The sequence below is a fragment of the Nilaparvata lugens genome, chromosome X (assembly GCF_014356525.2).
Source record: "Nilaparvata lugens isolate BPH chromosome X, ASM1435652v1, whole genome shotgun sequence".
Classification (NCBI taxonomy): Eukaryota; Metazoa; Arthropoda; class Insecta; order Hemiptera; family Delphacidae; genus Nilaparvata; species Nilaparvata lugens.
In genome coordinates this window covers 39,498,219-39,517,129 of record NC_052518.1, presented here as the reverse complement: position 1 = coordinate 39,517,129, position 18,911 = coordinate 39,498,219, and the positions used below count along the sequence as shown (strand labels likewise).

The 18,911-nt window shown below is 36.7% G+C and overlaps 1 protein-coding gene across 1 annotated transcript in view; it reads right to left on the bottom strand.

Moving 5' to 3' along the window:
* LOC111046958 (mitogen-activated protein kinase-binding protein 1) overlaps positions 1-18,911 on the bottom strand; it is a gene marked incomplete at its 5' end in the record, with an annotated part of 142,318 nt that overhangs the window by 47,806 nt on the left and 75,601 nt on the right. The window contains 3 exon segments of the mRNA XM_039443242.1: positions 14,245-14,345; positions 16,700-16,897; positions 17,572-17,693. Coding sequence (XP_039299176.1) covers positions 14,245-14,345; positions 16,700-16,897; positions 17,572-17,693 — 421 coding nt within the window.

Genomic DNA, 18,911 nt, shown 5'->3' with positions numbered 1-18,911 from the left:
TTCGGCGAGACTCAGGGTCAAAGAGGAGTTGGATTTTTAATCAGGAAACATTTAAAAGGAAAAATACTCGAACTTAGAGGTTTCGCAGGTTGGTGTACAGGAAGACAACGAGGCGAATGTTGTGGGAAAATATGGATACGGGAGGAGAAACGAGGCAGGCCAAATGCTAGTGGATTTCTGTTTTCAACAGGGCATGAAGGTGATAAATACATTTTTCAAGAAAAGAATGGGGAAAAAGTGGACATGGATCTCACCGAATCAGCAAACAAGAACTGAAATCGACTATGTTCTAACAACATGGAAAGGCCTCATTAGCCAGTTCGAGGTAACTGGAAAATCAAATTCTTCACAGACCATAGACTGATAACTATCACATTGTCTGAAGAATGGGCTTCAATGAGACCGAGGCGTGTTTGGAATGGAAATGTTATTAGAACGCTGGAATTGGGGAATTGGATGAAAGAGAGACACAGAAGTTAGCGACCAATGTACAACACATCATTGAAAATGAATCGCACCTGTCATTGCAGGAGATTTACGATCTGATGGAATTTCTTGTTGTAATATCATTCAAACAATCAGCTTCAAGCAAACCAACAAAAATCTCACAGAACACGAAAGATTTAATATGTATTAGAGAGGCTTTGAAGAGGAAGAATCCAAAAACTTCAGAAGAAAAAATTGAATACAACCTTCTATGTAGAATGACGAGATTTCATATTAGAAAAGACCTGAAAATTCATGAGGACCGAATCATTTCAGAAGCCTTAGAATCAACTGGTTCAATAGAACAAATGAAGAAGGATCTATCACATGGTCTTCAATGGAACACAGGACCGAAAGATAAACGTGGAAGAATAGATAGGAATAGACACGGAATAATTGAGAGAGCTAAGTAGTATAGTTTTGTATGTTCTGGCGCACCATGTCTCAGACTTCCCATATGTTCTGGCACACCATGTCCCAGACTTCCCATATGTTCTGGCGCACCTGTCCTAGACTTCCCATAGGGTCCAAGGTCAAGGTCAAAGTTCAAGGTCAAAGTCAAAGGTCAAGACTTCGGAAAAAAATAAATAGAAATAAATAGAAAATAAATCAAAAGACTCCCCACCCACTCTGGAGTGTATATATAGTGTGCACAACAGTGGGGGACCATCAGTGTTCAGTCAAGAGCCATACAAGACACATCACCTGTTCAGTTCTAGAACCCAGCATTTTAGCACATTGCAGCACAGCCACACACTTCTCTCTGTGAAGAAGTATCCTAGGACACACCGCCGCCGTTTTGATCTTCAATTGTATAAAAAAGGTTAGTACACTAGTGTTTTTTATTGTATGTTTTGAAAAGAGATTTTTGTTTTAAAGATGAAGCTGTATTGATTTATATGGCTAATTTACCTATTTTAATAGTCGGTAATTCAACTCACAATATTCCATTCAATGAAATACAGAATAGAATATTATCCCTCTAGTAAACCACTATCCGGAACGCTGCACATAACGCGGCCATCCACAAACTCAATCGCTGAGCAACTGCTTCTCACCCAGGTCTGCTCCTCGCGGAGTAGGGTCTGTGGAAAATTAGGAGGCCAGGGGAAAAGAGATTACCGACCAATAGGAGTCTCAGGAGACGATCACGCCACCGGCCATGTGACAGGGTATGATTCCACTAATGCTGATGCTAAGGGTAGATTAATGATGACCACACTGCTAATTTCTATAATAAATTAGGCCGGTGAACAATCCTTCTCACCAGAAATTTCATGAAGAACGATACCGACTCAACCCGGTAGTTGCTTATCGCTTTGATGATATGGCTGCTGCTGCTGCTGCTGCAATACTAGCTACTAGAACGCTCTAACTAGAAAACAAGATCTGGAAATTTCTGGTTCAGACGAATCTGCTGCTGATAATTCACAGGGTTGTCGCCAATGATGATGACTTACACACTCGACTCTAAGCTTAGCAAAATACATCTGACTGCCCACCCTATTCTTCTACTAAAATAGAGGAAATTCACTAAATTATATACTGAATGACGGTTCTCCATTCGTCACAAAATTCACTTTGTGACACTAGTTCAGAAGAAAAAAGCACTAAGCAATGCTGAGAAAAAGATACATATATTGAATGATGGAGTTCATACTTTGGCATTTGGACATCATTCTCTTTCTTGTAAAAGGAGCAATGATGATGTTGAAGAAGTTGATGAACCATCTGCAAAAAGGTTATGCCAGAGTGATAATGAGTAATAGCCATCATTGGAGAACTGAACATTGTACTTTAGGATACTGATACAAAATTAATCATTGTTATAAATAATGGACATTGATGTCAATGCTATCAATGTTATTGAACTCATGAGAGTCAATGCTACATACATAGATTTGTACAATGTGCGTTCTGCAGAATGATTCTAGACCATGTCAGCAGAAAACCTTGTCACATGGACTTCTGCCCTGAATGGTGTGAACAGGAAAAAGCGGAGGGGAATACCGAAAAAGATGCATCATCTAAAAGGGAGAATAAAATGATGAGACAACAGCTATCAATCATCATTAGACAATCATGGCAAGCATCTGCCAAGCAACGCTCTACCTTGTGTCCACTCAGTGTCAGCGCATTGGATCCAAAGTACAGGACGGAGGAATTTCTCACATCAAGGGAACATGGTCTGGATACGTTGAACATCTATCATATGCAACAGTGCCTGCTAACATCCGGGATTCCCACTCTATGTGGTAATCAGTCGGCGATCAATCAAATGTACAACGATGTCAGAGACTGGTACATAAATATGGTGAGGGAACGAGCTGTGGAGGGGACTCTCTGTAAATAAGTCCACTGTGCATACGATCTGCGAGTCTGTCTCCACCCAACATTCACATCTCTAGACTTTCTGGATGTGATTGTCGCAAGGTTAGTTGAGGTCTGTGAACTGTGCTGTAAAGAACAAGCATCCTTTGTTAATACTACTCCAGAGAGTACTGCAACTGCTACAACAACTCTTGCTGCTACACCAGCTAGCACCACAACTACTCCAACTAGTACAGCAATCGCTAGCCTACTCCTGCCACTACCACTGTGGCAGACCCAGTACCAACATCAGCCTGCAGTAAAAGTAAATTCGTATGGCTTTTGTTGGTGGGGAGTCCCTTGCGGGAAGGTCCCACCGCCTGAATATATAATTTAAGCCGTCAATGGACCTTACGACTGTCATACTTCAGCCGGGACCGACAATTTAACGTGTCCATCCGATAACACAGGAGTGATCTGGTTAACCCTGGAATGGTATACTATCTTGGAGAAACTTTAATGGTATCGATTCGTATTTTTCACGATTGTTGATTTATCAATTAAAAAAACAATGTTCATGCACTCAACAAAATCTATTCACCCAAGATATCATTTCAGATACATGTTGACAAGCTATAATTAAGAGAATGATAATTGAAAAGCGTTTTTAAGCAATAGAAAAAAATCAAATCTTATGTCATGTAATTTAAAAAACAATGAAAATTGAAAAAAAATAATATAGAACAATAGAAAGTTTCTCATTGAAGATTATAGGTTCAATTGATATAGAAATAAATGAATTTATGAGAAAAAATATGAAATGTTCATAGTTCTCATACCTGCAGAGATTTCAAGTATATCTTCTAATCCACTTACACTATCATTGTCAGATGTGTCACTTCTACTTTCGTTCAAAATTCTGTCAATTTCAGAGTTACTGAGTGCTATTTTTCAATTCAAAATAATCCTTAGGACACACTACACTGAAGATAGGTCAAATAACGCACTAAACAATAGTGTACATCTTATAAAAAATTGACTAAAAAAAATACACCACACAAAAAATAACACTACTGGTATCTATTCCTAAAATATCTGCAACAATGCTCATAAGTAGATGAGTAATTGTCAACTAGCTACTGTGACTAGTGCAATAGCTTCGAAAACCGGTTGTTTGGATATGCTGGATGCAGTCGGGGTAATATTCATTATTGTAGAACAAAAATACAAATTTGGTGCAGAAAAAATACGAATAGATATCATTCCAGGGTTAAAAAACGTTTGGTATTGAGAGGGTTTGAACCCGGGATCTCTATGTTGCTACGCAAGCACTCTATCCACTAGACCACGGATCACTCCACCTGCAGTGGAGCAAGCAGACATGTGTGAGTGCGGAGACTGACTATCGGTAACCAGCAACCAATGGGTCATACAACCATTCCTGAACCTTGGGGATAAGGATCTACCTGAACCGTTTGGAACGGCTCAAAACTTCTTGGAGACATTGACATACATCTTCCACGACGCTGAAGTGTCAAGCTGCACCGATCTATGCGAGGGAGCAGTCATCTTAAAATTCGTGTTCAGCAGAGGATTTTGTGAAATAACCGATCGACTAGGAGATTTGTATCACTGGATAGTTGTCGATATATTGGACTGAAATTATCTTTGTGCACTATATATATTTTTATGCATACAGTGTAAATTAACATCAAGTAATACCACAATTGTTGTACAATTTATTCCATACAACCTTCAACTTCTACAGTAAGCACAAGGTGTGAGATGAAGCTAGCTTCATATTACATCCTGTACTGTTAGACATTTGAGATAGGTTCAATATAATGGATAAACCTAGCACAAGGTGCACAGTAAGCACAAGGTGTGAGATGAAGCTAGCTTCATATTACATCCTGTACTGTTAGACATTTAAGATAGGTTCAATATAATGGATAAACCTACTCTGATAAACTTATCTTTATGCAGGAAGTTGGTTAATCATGACTTTCAAGATGGTTGAGGTCAACAACTTCCTATCATCATGCTCTGTTCAACTTGATGCCTATATAAATGCTAATTTACAAATTCATATCTCCAGTATGGATAAAACAGTGATAGCATGAGAGCTGTACAGACAAGCTCGTCGGAATTTCCTGACAAGAAAGGTTACAGTCAAAGGTCTTGATGACCTCTATCAGGCTGACCTTGTTGAGATGATACCATATGCTCGACAGAACAAAGGTTACAAGTTGATTATTACAATTATAATTTGTCTTAGTAAGGTTGCATTTGCTATACCAATTAGGAACAAGTCGGCTAATGACATTGTTGGGGCTATGCGTCCTATATTCGAAAAACATCCAATGAAAAATCGACAGACCGATGATGGTAAAGAGTGGTTCAATACAAAATTCCAAAAACTTGTGAAACAGTATAATGTGAATCATTACTCAACTAGATCAGATAAGAAGGCATCTATAGTGGACGCTTCAACAGAACACTTAAACAGTTGATGTGGATCAAGTTCACTGAGCGAAGAACCTATCACAGTAACATGAGTCCATCCCACAGTACCTGTAACATATGAATTGGAAGACTATAGAGGTGAGCCTATTCAAGGAGGGTTTTACTCTGAAGAAATTGTAAAGACAAAAGTGCCAAGTGTCTTTGAGATTGAAAAGGTTTTGAGGAAAAGAGGGGATAAGCTGCAAGTGCATTGGAAAGGATACAGTTCTAGTCTCGACTCATGGATTGACAAAAGTGACTTGATCTAGGATGAGAGAGGTTGTATAACTGCAAAACTTGTTCAAAGTTATCAATTTTGATCGGTTGGTAATAGGTTGTGGTCTGGAAATGGACAATAAGAGAAAGTGGCATGGTCCTTTGTTCCCCAACCATATAAGATGCATTATATGTGGACCTTCAGGGTGTGGTAAGAGTAGGGGTTTTGTACCGATTGAGCCTCCATTTAACACCAAATTCAAGGTCAAGGTCAGGTCAAGGTTGAGAGATGTTATCTCATTCACCACCCCGCCTCGACTGAATTCTCTGTTCATCCAAGGTCATCCAAGGTCAATGATGATCCTCACTTGGATAAAATATCTACTGCAAGTAATTCTAATGTAAAAGTAATCTAAAACTAAGGGAGAGAGTAAACGACCGCTGGATATTCTCCAGCAAGAGAAGTTCACACTCTTCCCAATGCAATAAGAGATCTCATACCTACTGGATATTCTCCAGTCAAGAGGTATTAAATCCATCTATTGCAATCAAATCTAATCTAGTTTAATGTGAAACCAATCTAAAACTAATAAATTGAGTCTACCTAGTGCAAGGGTAGTGGGAGAATAAACAACTACTGGATATTCTCCAGTCAAGAGATGTTATCTCAACCACCACCCCGCCCCGACTGAATTCTCTGTTGGAATGAGCCCGGTATTTATATTAATTTTATCCAGTTCCACAAACATGTTTGAACAGGTCTAATAATTAAATAATAATAATAAAAAATAATTATTAAATAATTGAATAATTATAATAGATAAATAATAAAATATAATTAAATAATTGAATAATTAACTGTAGCAATGCTGAAGACAACAACCGGGACAACTTTGCAACATTTACACCAAGAAGAGCTAGCAACATTTTCGGTCCACTACCACTCTACCTGATAAACTTCCAAGGATTTGAAGGACTGGGCCATGATTTCATTGTGAAGGAGATGGCAGTACTGGAACGTGATGATAATCATCATGTAACAACTCATCACCACTTTTTCAAGTCACCCGACCCAGATATGCTGTTGAAAGCTAGTGCGGTGCTTGACAACAATTGTTTACATCAAGCTAAACAAGGACTAAGATGGTCGGTCAAAGGAGCCGGTCAACAACATCTTCCCTACACAGCTCTGAAACCAATTGTTTGCGATATGATTGGACGATGGCTGGCTGACAGCAACTTGGGACAGTCAATCAAGATCTTTGTCTATGGATATGACACAATCGCTCTATTGGACAAGCTGTTGCAGCTGGATGATAAGGAGAATGAAGAGTACATCGACTTGACATCACCCTATCTCTACTACAAGATACCCAGCCTGGAGGAAATGATAAGGACCAGCACTGGACATGGAAGCTACTGCCCGGAGCATTACCTACTCAACTATATAGAGTCTGTGCGGAAGAAGCTGGCTGGATCAAGGAAGGAGCCTATGGATGCAGCACTACTCTGCGCACTCAATATTTTGAACTCAACCCATGATTGGATTATGAAGACAATGTTTGAAGATCTTTGTTGTAACCTTTCCATGTCAATAAATAAACATTTGATCTAATTTACTGTTTTATTATTCACTTTCACCCCCACCACCATCATTCTAGGCTATATATAAGTGGAGACTTTTGTCTCTTGGACATCAGTCAATTGCTAGCTGTTGACAATGTAGCACTTTGAAGTTTATGTTCTGTTTGGTGATAGCCAACGAGTACCTTTGTATACTATCTACAGTCTCAAGTATAGTAAAGTAGCTGTTGTGAATTTGGATAAAGTCTATAAATGGCAAAATGAGGATATCAAGATTGAATTGATCTTCAACGATTATTCATCCCAAAAGTATTGGTGTGAATCTGAATGCGGTGACAAGAGTCTAACTCTTATCAACAACAGGAAGGTAACCTTTGCAGGATTCTCGTACTGCAGAGATGATGTGATTGGAAATGTACCTGTTAGTGTGGGTGGGCTTTCTGTATACTGAATAGTTCAAACTTCCATCGGTTTGTCTCATCAATAGAACGTCTAAAAAGGGTAAAGATGACTCTTTTTCTATTTCTAATGTGAACTTGATTTTAGGGTGTATTTCATTTAGCTGCTGTAGAAATTCCAATAGTTTTTCTTCACCATGAGGCCAAATTATGAAAATATCATAAACATATCTTTTCCAGATGCTCGGTTTGAAAATAGCTTTGTTCAAGGCTTCTTCTTCAAAATGTGTCATGAATAAGTTTGCTATGGCTGGAGAGAGAGATGATCCCATTGGTGCTCAGATCTCTTCATCTCACCAATGAAAAAAGGAGAGAAGAAGAAATAAAGACAGTGACTAACATTCTCAAATCCAATGGCTACCCAACTACAATCATTCAAAAATCAATAGTAAATAATCTGTCTCCACTTAAAAAAGGGAATCAAGAAAAAGAAGAATCTTTTGAAAAAACAGTACTCCTCCCATACATCAAGGGCACCACAGAAAGAATTGGAAGAGTATCAAAAATCCACAAAATCAAACCATTATTCAAACCCCACCTACTCATTTCTCAAATCTTAAAAAAATCCATCAACAGACTGGAGCTAGAAAACCAAGGAGTCTACATTATCCCCTGCCTGAACTGTGACAAGCAATATGTAGGCCAAACAAATACGAGAATCTCTGCTAGAATAGATGAACATAAATTAAGCATAAAAAATCAACAATCAACCTCAGCCCTATATAACCATGTGAAAAATACTGGTCATACAATAAATTTCGTGAATTCCAAACAAATAGCCAGCATTCGAGCTTTTCAAGTCAGGATTGTGAGAGGGGCGTTGGAAATCGAAAAGCAAGGCTCTCTAAATAAAAGAGACGACAGCCTCAACGTGTCTCCCTTAAGGAAGTTAATTTTGAATACCAAACGCCCAGTACCTGGTACAATGAAACCCGCTACAGCACCATTGTCACAAAAACAAGACAACATTCCTGGAATTTCACTCACCCAACAGCGCCAGTCCAAGCAAGTGGAGGGAGGGGGTAGGAGGTATGCTCTTCGACCCCGAAAGAATACCTAGGACTCAGTGTGGATTTCGACGCCACCCTCAGAAGATGTCGTCTGCGATGGCGACGAAACGTCAGACTCAAGTAAGTCAAAACAAACGGATGCACCCGGTTAATTCTTTTACATATATATATATATATTAAATGTCAGTATCAACAGAACCATAGGATATTTTTTTTTATTTGTAGAAGTCTGAACTCTCAGTGTACGATCAACTATACTTATCACTAGTGGGTAGAGAAGAGAAAACGATATATATATATATAATATATATATATATATATATTATATATATATATATCTGTTTTATAATGGAAAATAAAAGTATCAACAGAACCAGAGGATATTTTTTTTATTTGTAGAAGTCTGAACTCTCAGTGTACGCTCAACTATACTTATCACTAGTGGGTAGAGAAGAGAAAACGATATATATATATATTCTGTTTTATAATGGAAAATAAAAGTATCAACAGAACCAGAGGATATTTTTTTTATTTGTAGAAGTCTGAACTCTCAGTGTACGCTCAACTATACTTATCACTAGTGGGTAGAGAAGAGAAAACAATATATATATATTCTGTTTTATAATGGAAAATAAAAGTATCAACAGAACCAGAGGATATTTTTTTATTTGTAGAAGTCTGAACTCTCAGTGTACGCTCAACTATACTTATCACTAGTGGGTAGAGAAGAGAAAACGATATATATATATATTCTGTTTTATAATGGAAAATAAAAGTATCAACAGAACCAGAGGATATTTTTTTTATTTTTAGAAGTCTGAACTCTCAGTGTACGCTCAACTATACTTATCACTAGTGGGTAGAGAAGAGAAAACGATATATATATATATTCTGTTTTATAATGGAAAATAAAAGTATCAACAGAACCAGAGGATATTTTTTTTATTTTTAGAAGTCTGAACTCTCAGTGTACGCTCAACTATACTTATCACTAGTGGGTAGAGAAGAGAAAACGATATTTTTATTCTTCCCATATACTTTTATTTTCCATTATAAAACAGAATATATATATATATATATATATATATATATATATATATATATCGTTTTCTCTTCTCTACCCACTAGTGATAAGTATAGTTGAGCGTACACTGAGAGTTCAGACTTCTACAAATAAAAAAAAAAATCCTCTGGTTCTGTTGATACTGACCTTTAATACTTACCTTTACCGCCTTGGATTCGAACCTGGAACCTCTGACTCGGAAAGCTGACATGCTAACCACTACACCATAGAGGATTTATGTTTAAAGAGTCCAATTATATAGAATAAGATACTTCTAACATTACTAATGATAAAGATGAATTGAGAAGTGAGTTATGATGGGGTGACATCATCATGGACCTGTTGAAACAGGAAAAGTTACCCCACCACCACTTTTCTCTGTTTGGTACAAGAAGGCTTGTCAGCACTGAGAGGTATTCAGTCTACTGCAAAATGTTGTCAAACAGTGAGCTACGTCTGCAGGATGCAGTGATTGAGCTTGAGGAGGAACTACATAATCATGGTATTATCTCATTGACAAACTTTTTCAACGATGCAGGACATTTGGAATCATGTCCAGATCATGAGTCTTACATTTGCACTTGCTCCAGACTTCGAGATAAACGACAGGCAGTTGTCAATGCAGTAAGTGTGGACAGTGTTCTTTATAGAAGAGGTGATATTCACAATCCATTGGGAAATACAGCTGTCAGCAATGGATGTGTGCATCAGTTCCTAACTGATGTCTTCACCCACACTATGAAGAATATCAAGGATGGAATCAACAAAGTTATAATGCAACATTGCTCGCCTGGACTTCCGATCAAGTTTAGTGTGCTGTTTGATGACACACAAGTGTTGTTGAAGACATTCTTAAAGCTAGGACACAGCATGGTCGCCATTGTGGATCTCCAAAAGATGCCTGACTGGAAGAACAAGGATGTGAAAATTGTACTGAACTTGTTTGATACACAAGAACGCTATTGGTGTGAATTCAAATGCGGTCTCCAAGAACTGGCTCTGCTAGGATTGGGCAAGGGGAAGATTATATTTGCAGGTTTTTCACTGGTTGAAGGCACTGATCGGGTTAAGAGATTCAGGATTGAGGATGGAGAGTCACGTGATCCGGCTTTTGAAAAAATCATTTACAAGGCAGTTGCTTCCAGAATTATGTGCACACCTTACAAATACTATGACGAAGATGATGATCTTTCTTGTGATGTACCTGATGGACCCTGCAAAGTTCGTGAGCATGAGGAGCCTTCAGCTGAGAGGTATCATAGGGCCGATGATTATACAAGAGGAGAGAAGCTGTTTCATTTGTATATTCTTTTCAATAATTGAGATTTGTTAATAAATACTATATACTTGCACATTTTCGTTATTATTCAACAACTTCCTTATCACTTGGCTATAAGGTACATTAAGATGTCATACAGACCAGTTGAAACATGAAAACTTACCTGTTGAGTCACAGTTGATCTATTGAAAAGAGTTATTTCAACAAAAGATATCCATCGTGGTGTAACGGTTTACATTTACAAACAATTACACCTACCCTCTACCTACCTACATTCCCTTAACCTACCGGTACCTATATATACAATAGAGATTCGAACCCAGGACTCTAGAATGGAAAGCAGAAGCGCTAACCACTACACCACGATGGATATCTATTTACTTGTTGTTTATTATGTATGCTTTAACAACTATATCCAAGTTCATTGCAGCTTCTAGTGAGCTGTAAGTGAACACTGACTGAACAATGACTGAACACTGACTGAACAGTGACTGGACACTGAAAACTGACTGAACACTGACTGAATACTATTGGATGCTTTTCTGATAAATATAACTGGAGAATATATCCCTTGTGATACAATGGTTTATTCACATTCTAGGATTAATATATCAGACTCTTGAAAGCATACATGCTACCCATTACACTGCAGAGGATATCTCATTACTGTTTGGATATTCAAGCTCCTTGTATATTCTATAGAATGATCACTTCTTCTTACATTACTAAATGGGTAAAGAGGATTTGAAGAATGAAAATCAGCAATTCATTGCTACTTTTATTGAACATATACTTTTTTATTGAAAATCAAAACGGCGGCGGTGTGTCCTAGGATACTTCTTCACAGAGAGAAGTGTGTGGCTGTGCTGCAATGTGCTGAAACGCTGGGTTCTAGAACCGAACAGGAGATGTGTCTTCTATGGCTCTTGACTGAACACTGATGGTCCCCCACTGTTGTGCACACTATATATACACACCAGAGTTGGTGGGGAATCTTCTGATTTATTTTCGATTTAATTCTATTTATTTTTATTATTTTTTGTTTTGTTTTTAAAATATTATTTTTTCCGAAGTTTTGACCTTGACCTTGGACCCTATGGGAAGTCTAGGACAGGTGCGCCAGAACATATGGGAAGTCAGGAACATGGTGCGCCAGAACATACAAAACTATACTACTGATCTACACTATTCTACAAAAAATTATTCAAATGCTCTGAGAATACAACATTTGTAATTTCAAATGCTATTACAGATACAGATATTACAGTTTTCCAAGATCAAGAAGTAATGAATTGTGTACAATCATTGAAAAAAAACAAAATGGCTGGTAACGATAAAATCACAAATGAAATGATTCAGACTCTTGCTCCAGTAATTATAACCCTGATGACGAATGTATTCAATAGAGTATTGAGAGAGCAGCAGGTACCTTATCAGTGGAAATCAGCCGATATTATACTTCTGTACCAAAAAGTAGACATTTACGATATAAATAACTTCCGCCCCATCAGTATTACGTCATCCATCGGAAAATTATTCATGAGACTATTGACATACCGCATTCAACCGATCCTCGAATCTCAGCAACACGTCGAGCAAGCCGGATTCAGGAAAGGCTTTTCAACTCTCGATAATATCAAGTCGTCAATAAACTAATTGAAAAATGTTCAGAGTATCAAATTGGTCTTCTTATGGCATTTGTCGACTACCGGAAAGCGTTCGATAGTGTTAGTCATGCATTCGTGTGCACGGCTCTTCGAAATCAAGGTGTTCCAGAGATCCATATTAACATACTGGAACAGTATTACGAAAACAGTACCGCAAGGGTAATTCTTGAAAAGCCAGGCTAGTAAGAAGAGTAAAGCAGGGTGATCCGGCATCACCGACACTAGTCAATGCAGCTCTCAAAGAGGTTTTTAAACTGTTAAGATGAGAGAGATAAGGAATTTAGATCATTGGAGAATATCTCAATCATCTTCGTTTTGCGGATGATATTGTCATTATTGCGAAATCGAATCTGGAACTGCAAGCTATGTTGGAGGATCTCGCAAACGCCAGTGACCAAGCCGGACTCATCATTAATCCAGATAAGACCTTCATAATGTCCAACAGAGAAACTTGTGGAATAGAAAACAACGGTAAAAGGTTGAATCCGACAAATGAAGTTATTCATCTTGGTCAGAACTTTTTATTTGCAGCAAGAGAAGAAACAGAGGTGAAGAGAAGATGCAACATAGCATGGAAGAAATACTGGGCTTTGAAGTGTATTATGAAGAGTAAAGATCTTAATGTCACAACAAAGGCAAAAGTTCTAAAGTCATGTATAATACTAGTCATGGAGAGGAGTATATTGAACATTAGGAGACAACAAAGAATCAGAAACTCTTTTATAAGAAGTAGGACAAACCTTGAGGATGTGATGAAAACAATGAAGTTGCTGAAATGGAAATGGGCTGGACATATAGCAAGACTGGAGAATGGCAGAACGACGAGAGAAGTTACCAGCTGGGAACCATCGTGGAGAACAAGAAGAGTTGGACGACAGAAAGCCAGATGGAAGGATGACATCGTGAGGACAACAGGAAGTAACTGGATGGAGATGGCGAGAAACAGACAGAGATGGAGAATCCTGGGGGAGGCCTATGCCCGCTAGAGGGCCTAGTTTCCAGTCAATAAAATTAAAGTGTTATAAATATGTAAATATAACAAGAAGATTAACTACAGTACTGTATCATATGAACTTTGATTTTATTTGAAGAAGAACTCTTTAAAAATTGTACATTTATTTTTATGTAAAGTGATTCTGGAGTCTGAATAAAGGCTTTATTTATTCATTTATTTATTATTTATTATTTATGTATTTCATAATTTCGTTCTGAATATTTGACTATGAGATAAGGAGATTTTTAATCAATTTTGAAAAAAATCTAAAAGTAAACTTAAATTCTGACTTCCGAGGTACATAAATTCATTACCATTTTACAGATGGAAATAAATTGGAAGTTGCATTTGTTCAAATGCTAATTAATGAATAATTATTATTAAACGAAAATCCAAATTAAATGCTGTAATTCACCCCGAAGACTGCTGCTACTGCAAATATTGACAAATTCGAATTTCCATCTAGCTGTTTACCCTGTTGTCAATATTTGCAGTAGCAGAAGTCTTCGGGGTGAATTACATCATTTAATTTGGATTTTCGTTTAATAATAATGATTCATTACCATTTTGTTGAAATTCAAGCCAGCAATTGTCGAGCACAAATAATACTATCTGATTATAGTGAAATGATAATTGATTTATAGAAATAAATAGATGAAAAGTGTCATTTACCTGGTGGAGATTGCTCCTTATCCATTTCTGGACCACTAAGCGATTCAAATGTATTTTTCAGGAACTTTTCTCTATGACTCAGCAAATCTATCGCCTCTGAGCTGGAATTGAATATTTCGTTGATTACTATCTTATTCTCGAGTAGTAAACAATGGACACATAAGTTATATTCATTATTATTAAACGAAAATCCAAATTAAATACTGTAATTCACCCCGAAGACTTCTGCTACTGCAAATATTGACAACAGGGTAAACAGCTAGATGGAAATTCGATGAGCGCTACTATTCAAATTTTTTTTGTGTAAGGGTAAGCATTCCTGATCGGCAATTAGGACGTACTGGGTTCGATTCCGGGGCTGACAAAATTTTTTGAATAGTAGCGCTCATCGAATTTCCATGTAGCTGTTTATCCTGTTGTCAATAGTTGCAGTAGCAGAAGTCTTCGGGGTGAATTACAGCATTTAATTTGGATTTTCGTTTAATATTAATAATTGATTCATAAGCATCTGAATAATTGCAATATCTCAGTAAGTTATATTTATTGTGATCTTTTAGAATTAGCAGTTTGTTCAGCAATACACATGACAAAGGATAAATCTCTTCAACCCAAAACCACAATGCATGACTAAATAGGACTAATTTCAAGTTTCCAATGGGAAAAATTATACTATTCAGATCAAATCCACCAACAAAAAATAGGCTGTAGGCTAGACGAAGAATTGGAGAAAGAATGAAATATCGAACTGTAATCTGGTACCACATATAAACAATGAATTTAATATAATATGAAATGTTAGGCTTAAATCCTGCTCGATTCAAATTATGCTTGATAAAGCAATGCCGGGATTTCTGAAATATAATAATTACGTTGTCACGATCTTGGGTCCTCCTGCTCGTCTTCAGATTTTTTTCATTGTGCACTCTCTGCCAAATAGTAACAAACATAGCATTAAATTAATGTGTAATAGTCTGTAGGACTTTCAGTCAAGTCCTATTTTACTTCTTATCACTATTTTACTTAATTTTATTATACTCTTCATGTAAGAGCTCACAGAAGCATAGTCCACTGGGGGGGATTCCACTTCTTCAATATCCTGCACTACAAGGTAAAAAACTACTGAAATTCAAATCAAATCAAGTTTATTATCCATCATAAGACATAATACATACATTAGAAATTATTACATTGATTTAATCTACCCTTAGCATAAGCATATACATTCCAACACTCACTTGAAAAAGCTCGAAAGAATCTTAGTCTACAGTGTAATAATTTCGATAATTAACATTTTGTGACCTAAAGGTTACAGAACCTGCTTGGGTGAGAAATTTATTTTTCCTACAGTTACGTTGAAAAGTAGCCATTGCTGCACTGATTACAGAATCACTTTTCCGCTCTAGTGCGGGAAAAATTTTTCCTGCACTCCAGATTTGCAACATGGCAACGCAAAATAGTTAGTAGGTTATATGGAGCACCAGTGCAGCAAAATCAAAATTAAGTTGGTAACTGTGGTATAGCGTGGTGCTGCACGTTAAAAGAATCTTAATGGGGTGGAGTGTGGTGGATGACAGCAGTTGACAGCACACAGCCATTCAAACACACATACTACATTCTATTTTATTTATTAATAATAAAATTACACAGATATACATTTGATGCATTTCAGGCAATTTTACCCATAATTACCCACTTTTCATATTCAATGGTAACTGTAGGAAAAACTTAATGTGAAATACGTGCGCAAAGTTCCTCTGCTGCACTCAACAAACCATTCCGCCCTCGCCTACGGCTCGGTGCAGCAAACTGTCACTTTGCGCACTAGTTGCACAAATAACTATTTAGTTCGTATTATAACTTTGTTGTATATGCTCTTTTATCTAACGTGGAGATAATTTTATTGATTGATTGAAAAAAGGAAAGGACAATTATGCTTTATTTGTAGCTTTATTCAATAATGTAATTTACAAAGTTACAATTTAAGCATTGATATGATGTAATAGTCTGTAGGACTTGCAGTCATTATCATTTAGCATTCTAGAAATATCCATATTGACTTACTATTTTTATTCTTATCACTATTTTGGTTAATTTTATTATTCTCTTCATGTAGAAGCTCACAGACGCATAGTGAAATAGGTCATTTGACTGAGACTCTGAATTTGAAGTAGCCTAACGCAGGTAAGAAAGTATCATAATAACCACTATTGTTACAAGTGAATGTAAAGTTTAAATGTTTTATTGTTTTTACGCTTGTACCCAACATGAACAAGAAATTGGGAATTTACAATTTTTTCATAGAAGAAATGATGGTAGTTGAATAACAACTGTTTGAAAAATTTTTCAAAAGTACAAAAAATAGAAGTCTGGAATCTGAATCTTTTTTAAATGTAATTGCTTTAATGCAATGAATATAATTCAAAATTCAATATAAATGAATAATGTTGTTGAATACCAATTTGGATTTGGTGTAGCGGGCGTCGTTACATCGTCATCCTCGCTCTCCTGACTGCCTGACACCGATTGAGACTGCGACGTTTCTCCTCCCACAAGCAACAAGTCACTAGTAACAGTGCCTCCATGCTTCTTCATTTTTGACCTTCTCTGAGATCTCCGCAATTCTTCCACATCCATCGCATTCACCGTGTAGTCGCTGCAAAATAAAATAAAAATCGAGCATTAATTTAGTTGATAATAGCAAGCATCGACATTTCTCTAACACATAATTCAAAATCTGTTGTATTACGTTATAGAGGAGAAAACTTCCATACTTCAACTGCACAAGCAACATTTGTTTTTTGTTAGTAAGTGTGATTATCACAGTGATATGTAATCATATTTGCGATACATAAAAATTCAATTTGATTTCACTCATATGTACACAGAGTATCCCTAGAAAGAATGACACTCTCAAAATCTATAAATCTCGATGGAATGAAATTATCAATATCTTTTCATATTGATGACACAAAATAATAGAAACATAGAAACGATGTCAGCTGAATGATAGCATATCATTTCAGTCACAAATCAGTCATCTTAGGTCGTTAGGTGACATATTACGGGCTACGGAATATAGCAGAAACTTGTACTCGTGATAAAGATGACTTTGGAATTTGTTTAGGAGTTTAGTACATGTGTCAATAAAACGGATCAGAACTCTATGAATTTGAGTTCCAACTTCCAAAAATGTAACATTCTTAAAAGTATTGGTCAAATATGACAGGATATGAAACAAGAAACTGGCGAATTATGGTAAAACTGAAGAGAAGTTTCCTTCAATATTTCCTTCAATACATGAATTATAGTAGTTTGTAAAATTAATACCTGTTAGTTTCCTCATGAGCTGCAGGATAATAGATGAGCAGCTGACTCCTAGGCTCAGGTTCAGTAGAGTCACCTTCTGAATAGTCTTCTACATCTCCATCATGTTCTGTGCTTTCAATATCCTGTGCAGAAAAAAACTCATCTGCATCACAATAGCATACTTCTTGTTCAATATACCAATGGTTTATCATACATTAAATAAAATCTATCAGATTGGCTTCATTGGATTACTCAACAAATCTTCAGGCTCAAGACGTTTGTATCCCATCAAGGAGTCAGAGTTTTCCTTTTAATTTTAAATTCCAGTTGTGTCCAATAGGAGCAGAAACTGAGAAAGATTTAAATATCTACATATATAACATAATGATAAAATGAAATTCTCCCAGTAAGACTAAGCGTCTGAGTTTGGGGAACAGTTCCAGCAAGCAGTATTATACGATAAGTAGTCATATAGTATTCTAATTACTATAAATTACAATATGTGTAATTATAATTACAAAATAAGATTCAGATAACAGTAGATGAATTATAAGTGATAACATAATATAGTGTTGGGTGTATAACTTGATATTCCGAGTGGGAGAGCAAGAGGACCCAAAAACCGGCGATAATTCATTGTTTTATAAGCCTGTATTATATTTTGAAATTCTAAATATATGAACGTGAGGTATGGATGTATAAATAAATTTAGCTTCTCGAAATATTAATGTATAAGGTTATTGCCCAATGCATTTACTCTTCTTAGGTGTAAGGTGAGTGAATCAGCCTCTCATCACGTTGCTGCTGCTCTCGGCCTCCCTCATATTATTGACACATAAAAAGCTGCAGCATGGTTTATTCGAGAAAATATGGGTTGAGGAATAAATGAATGTTTTCGCCACACTGCACAGAAATCAGCTGTTTTCCAGTCCCTACGTAGATCTGAAAGACCTTGTTTGCAGACGACTCTCGTCTGACGTCAGAAAAGGGTTTCTTTCCGGCCTAGACCGGAAAACGTACTCTTTCTAGCCGCTAACATGGAAGTCCGTAGTTAATAAGTCATCCGCTAGATCGGGCGAGTGTCAACATTCTTCATCTGAACTTGCAATTATTTCAGTTCGAGTTTCGAATCAAACTAATTCAGCATTCGCTTCGCAACCATTTTTATTCAATTATTTATTGTTGATTAGCGCATTCCGAATTTTCAAAAATGCTTGAAGATGACGACGCCCGTGATATTCCAAGGGAAATTTTAAAAGAATCTGAAATCCTGACTGCAAATCTTCTACCACTAAAATCAAGAGATAGGTACGATAACTTAACGAGTATTCTTTATTTTCTATTCTTTATTTATTTTGTCA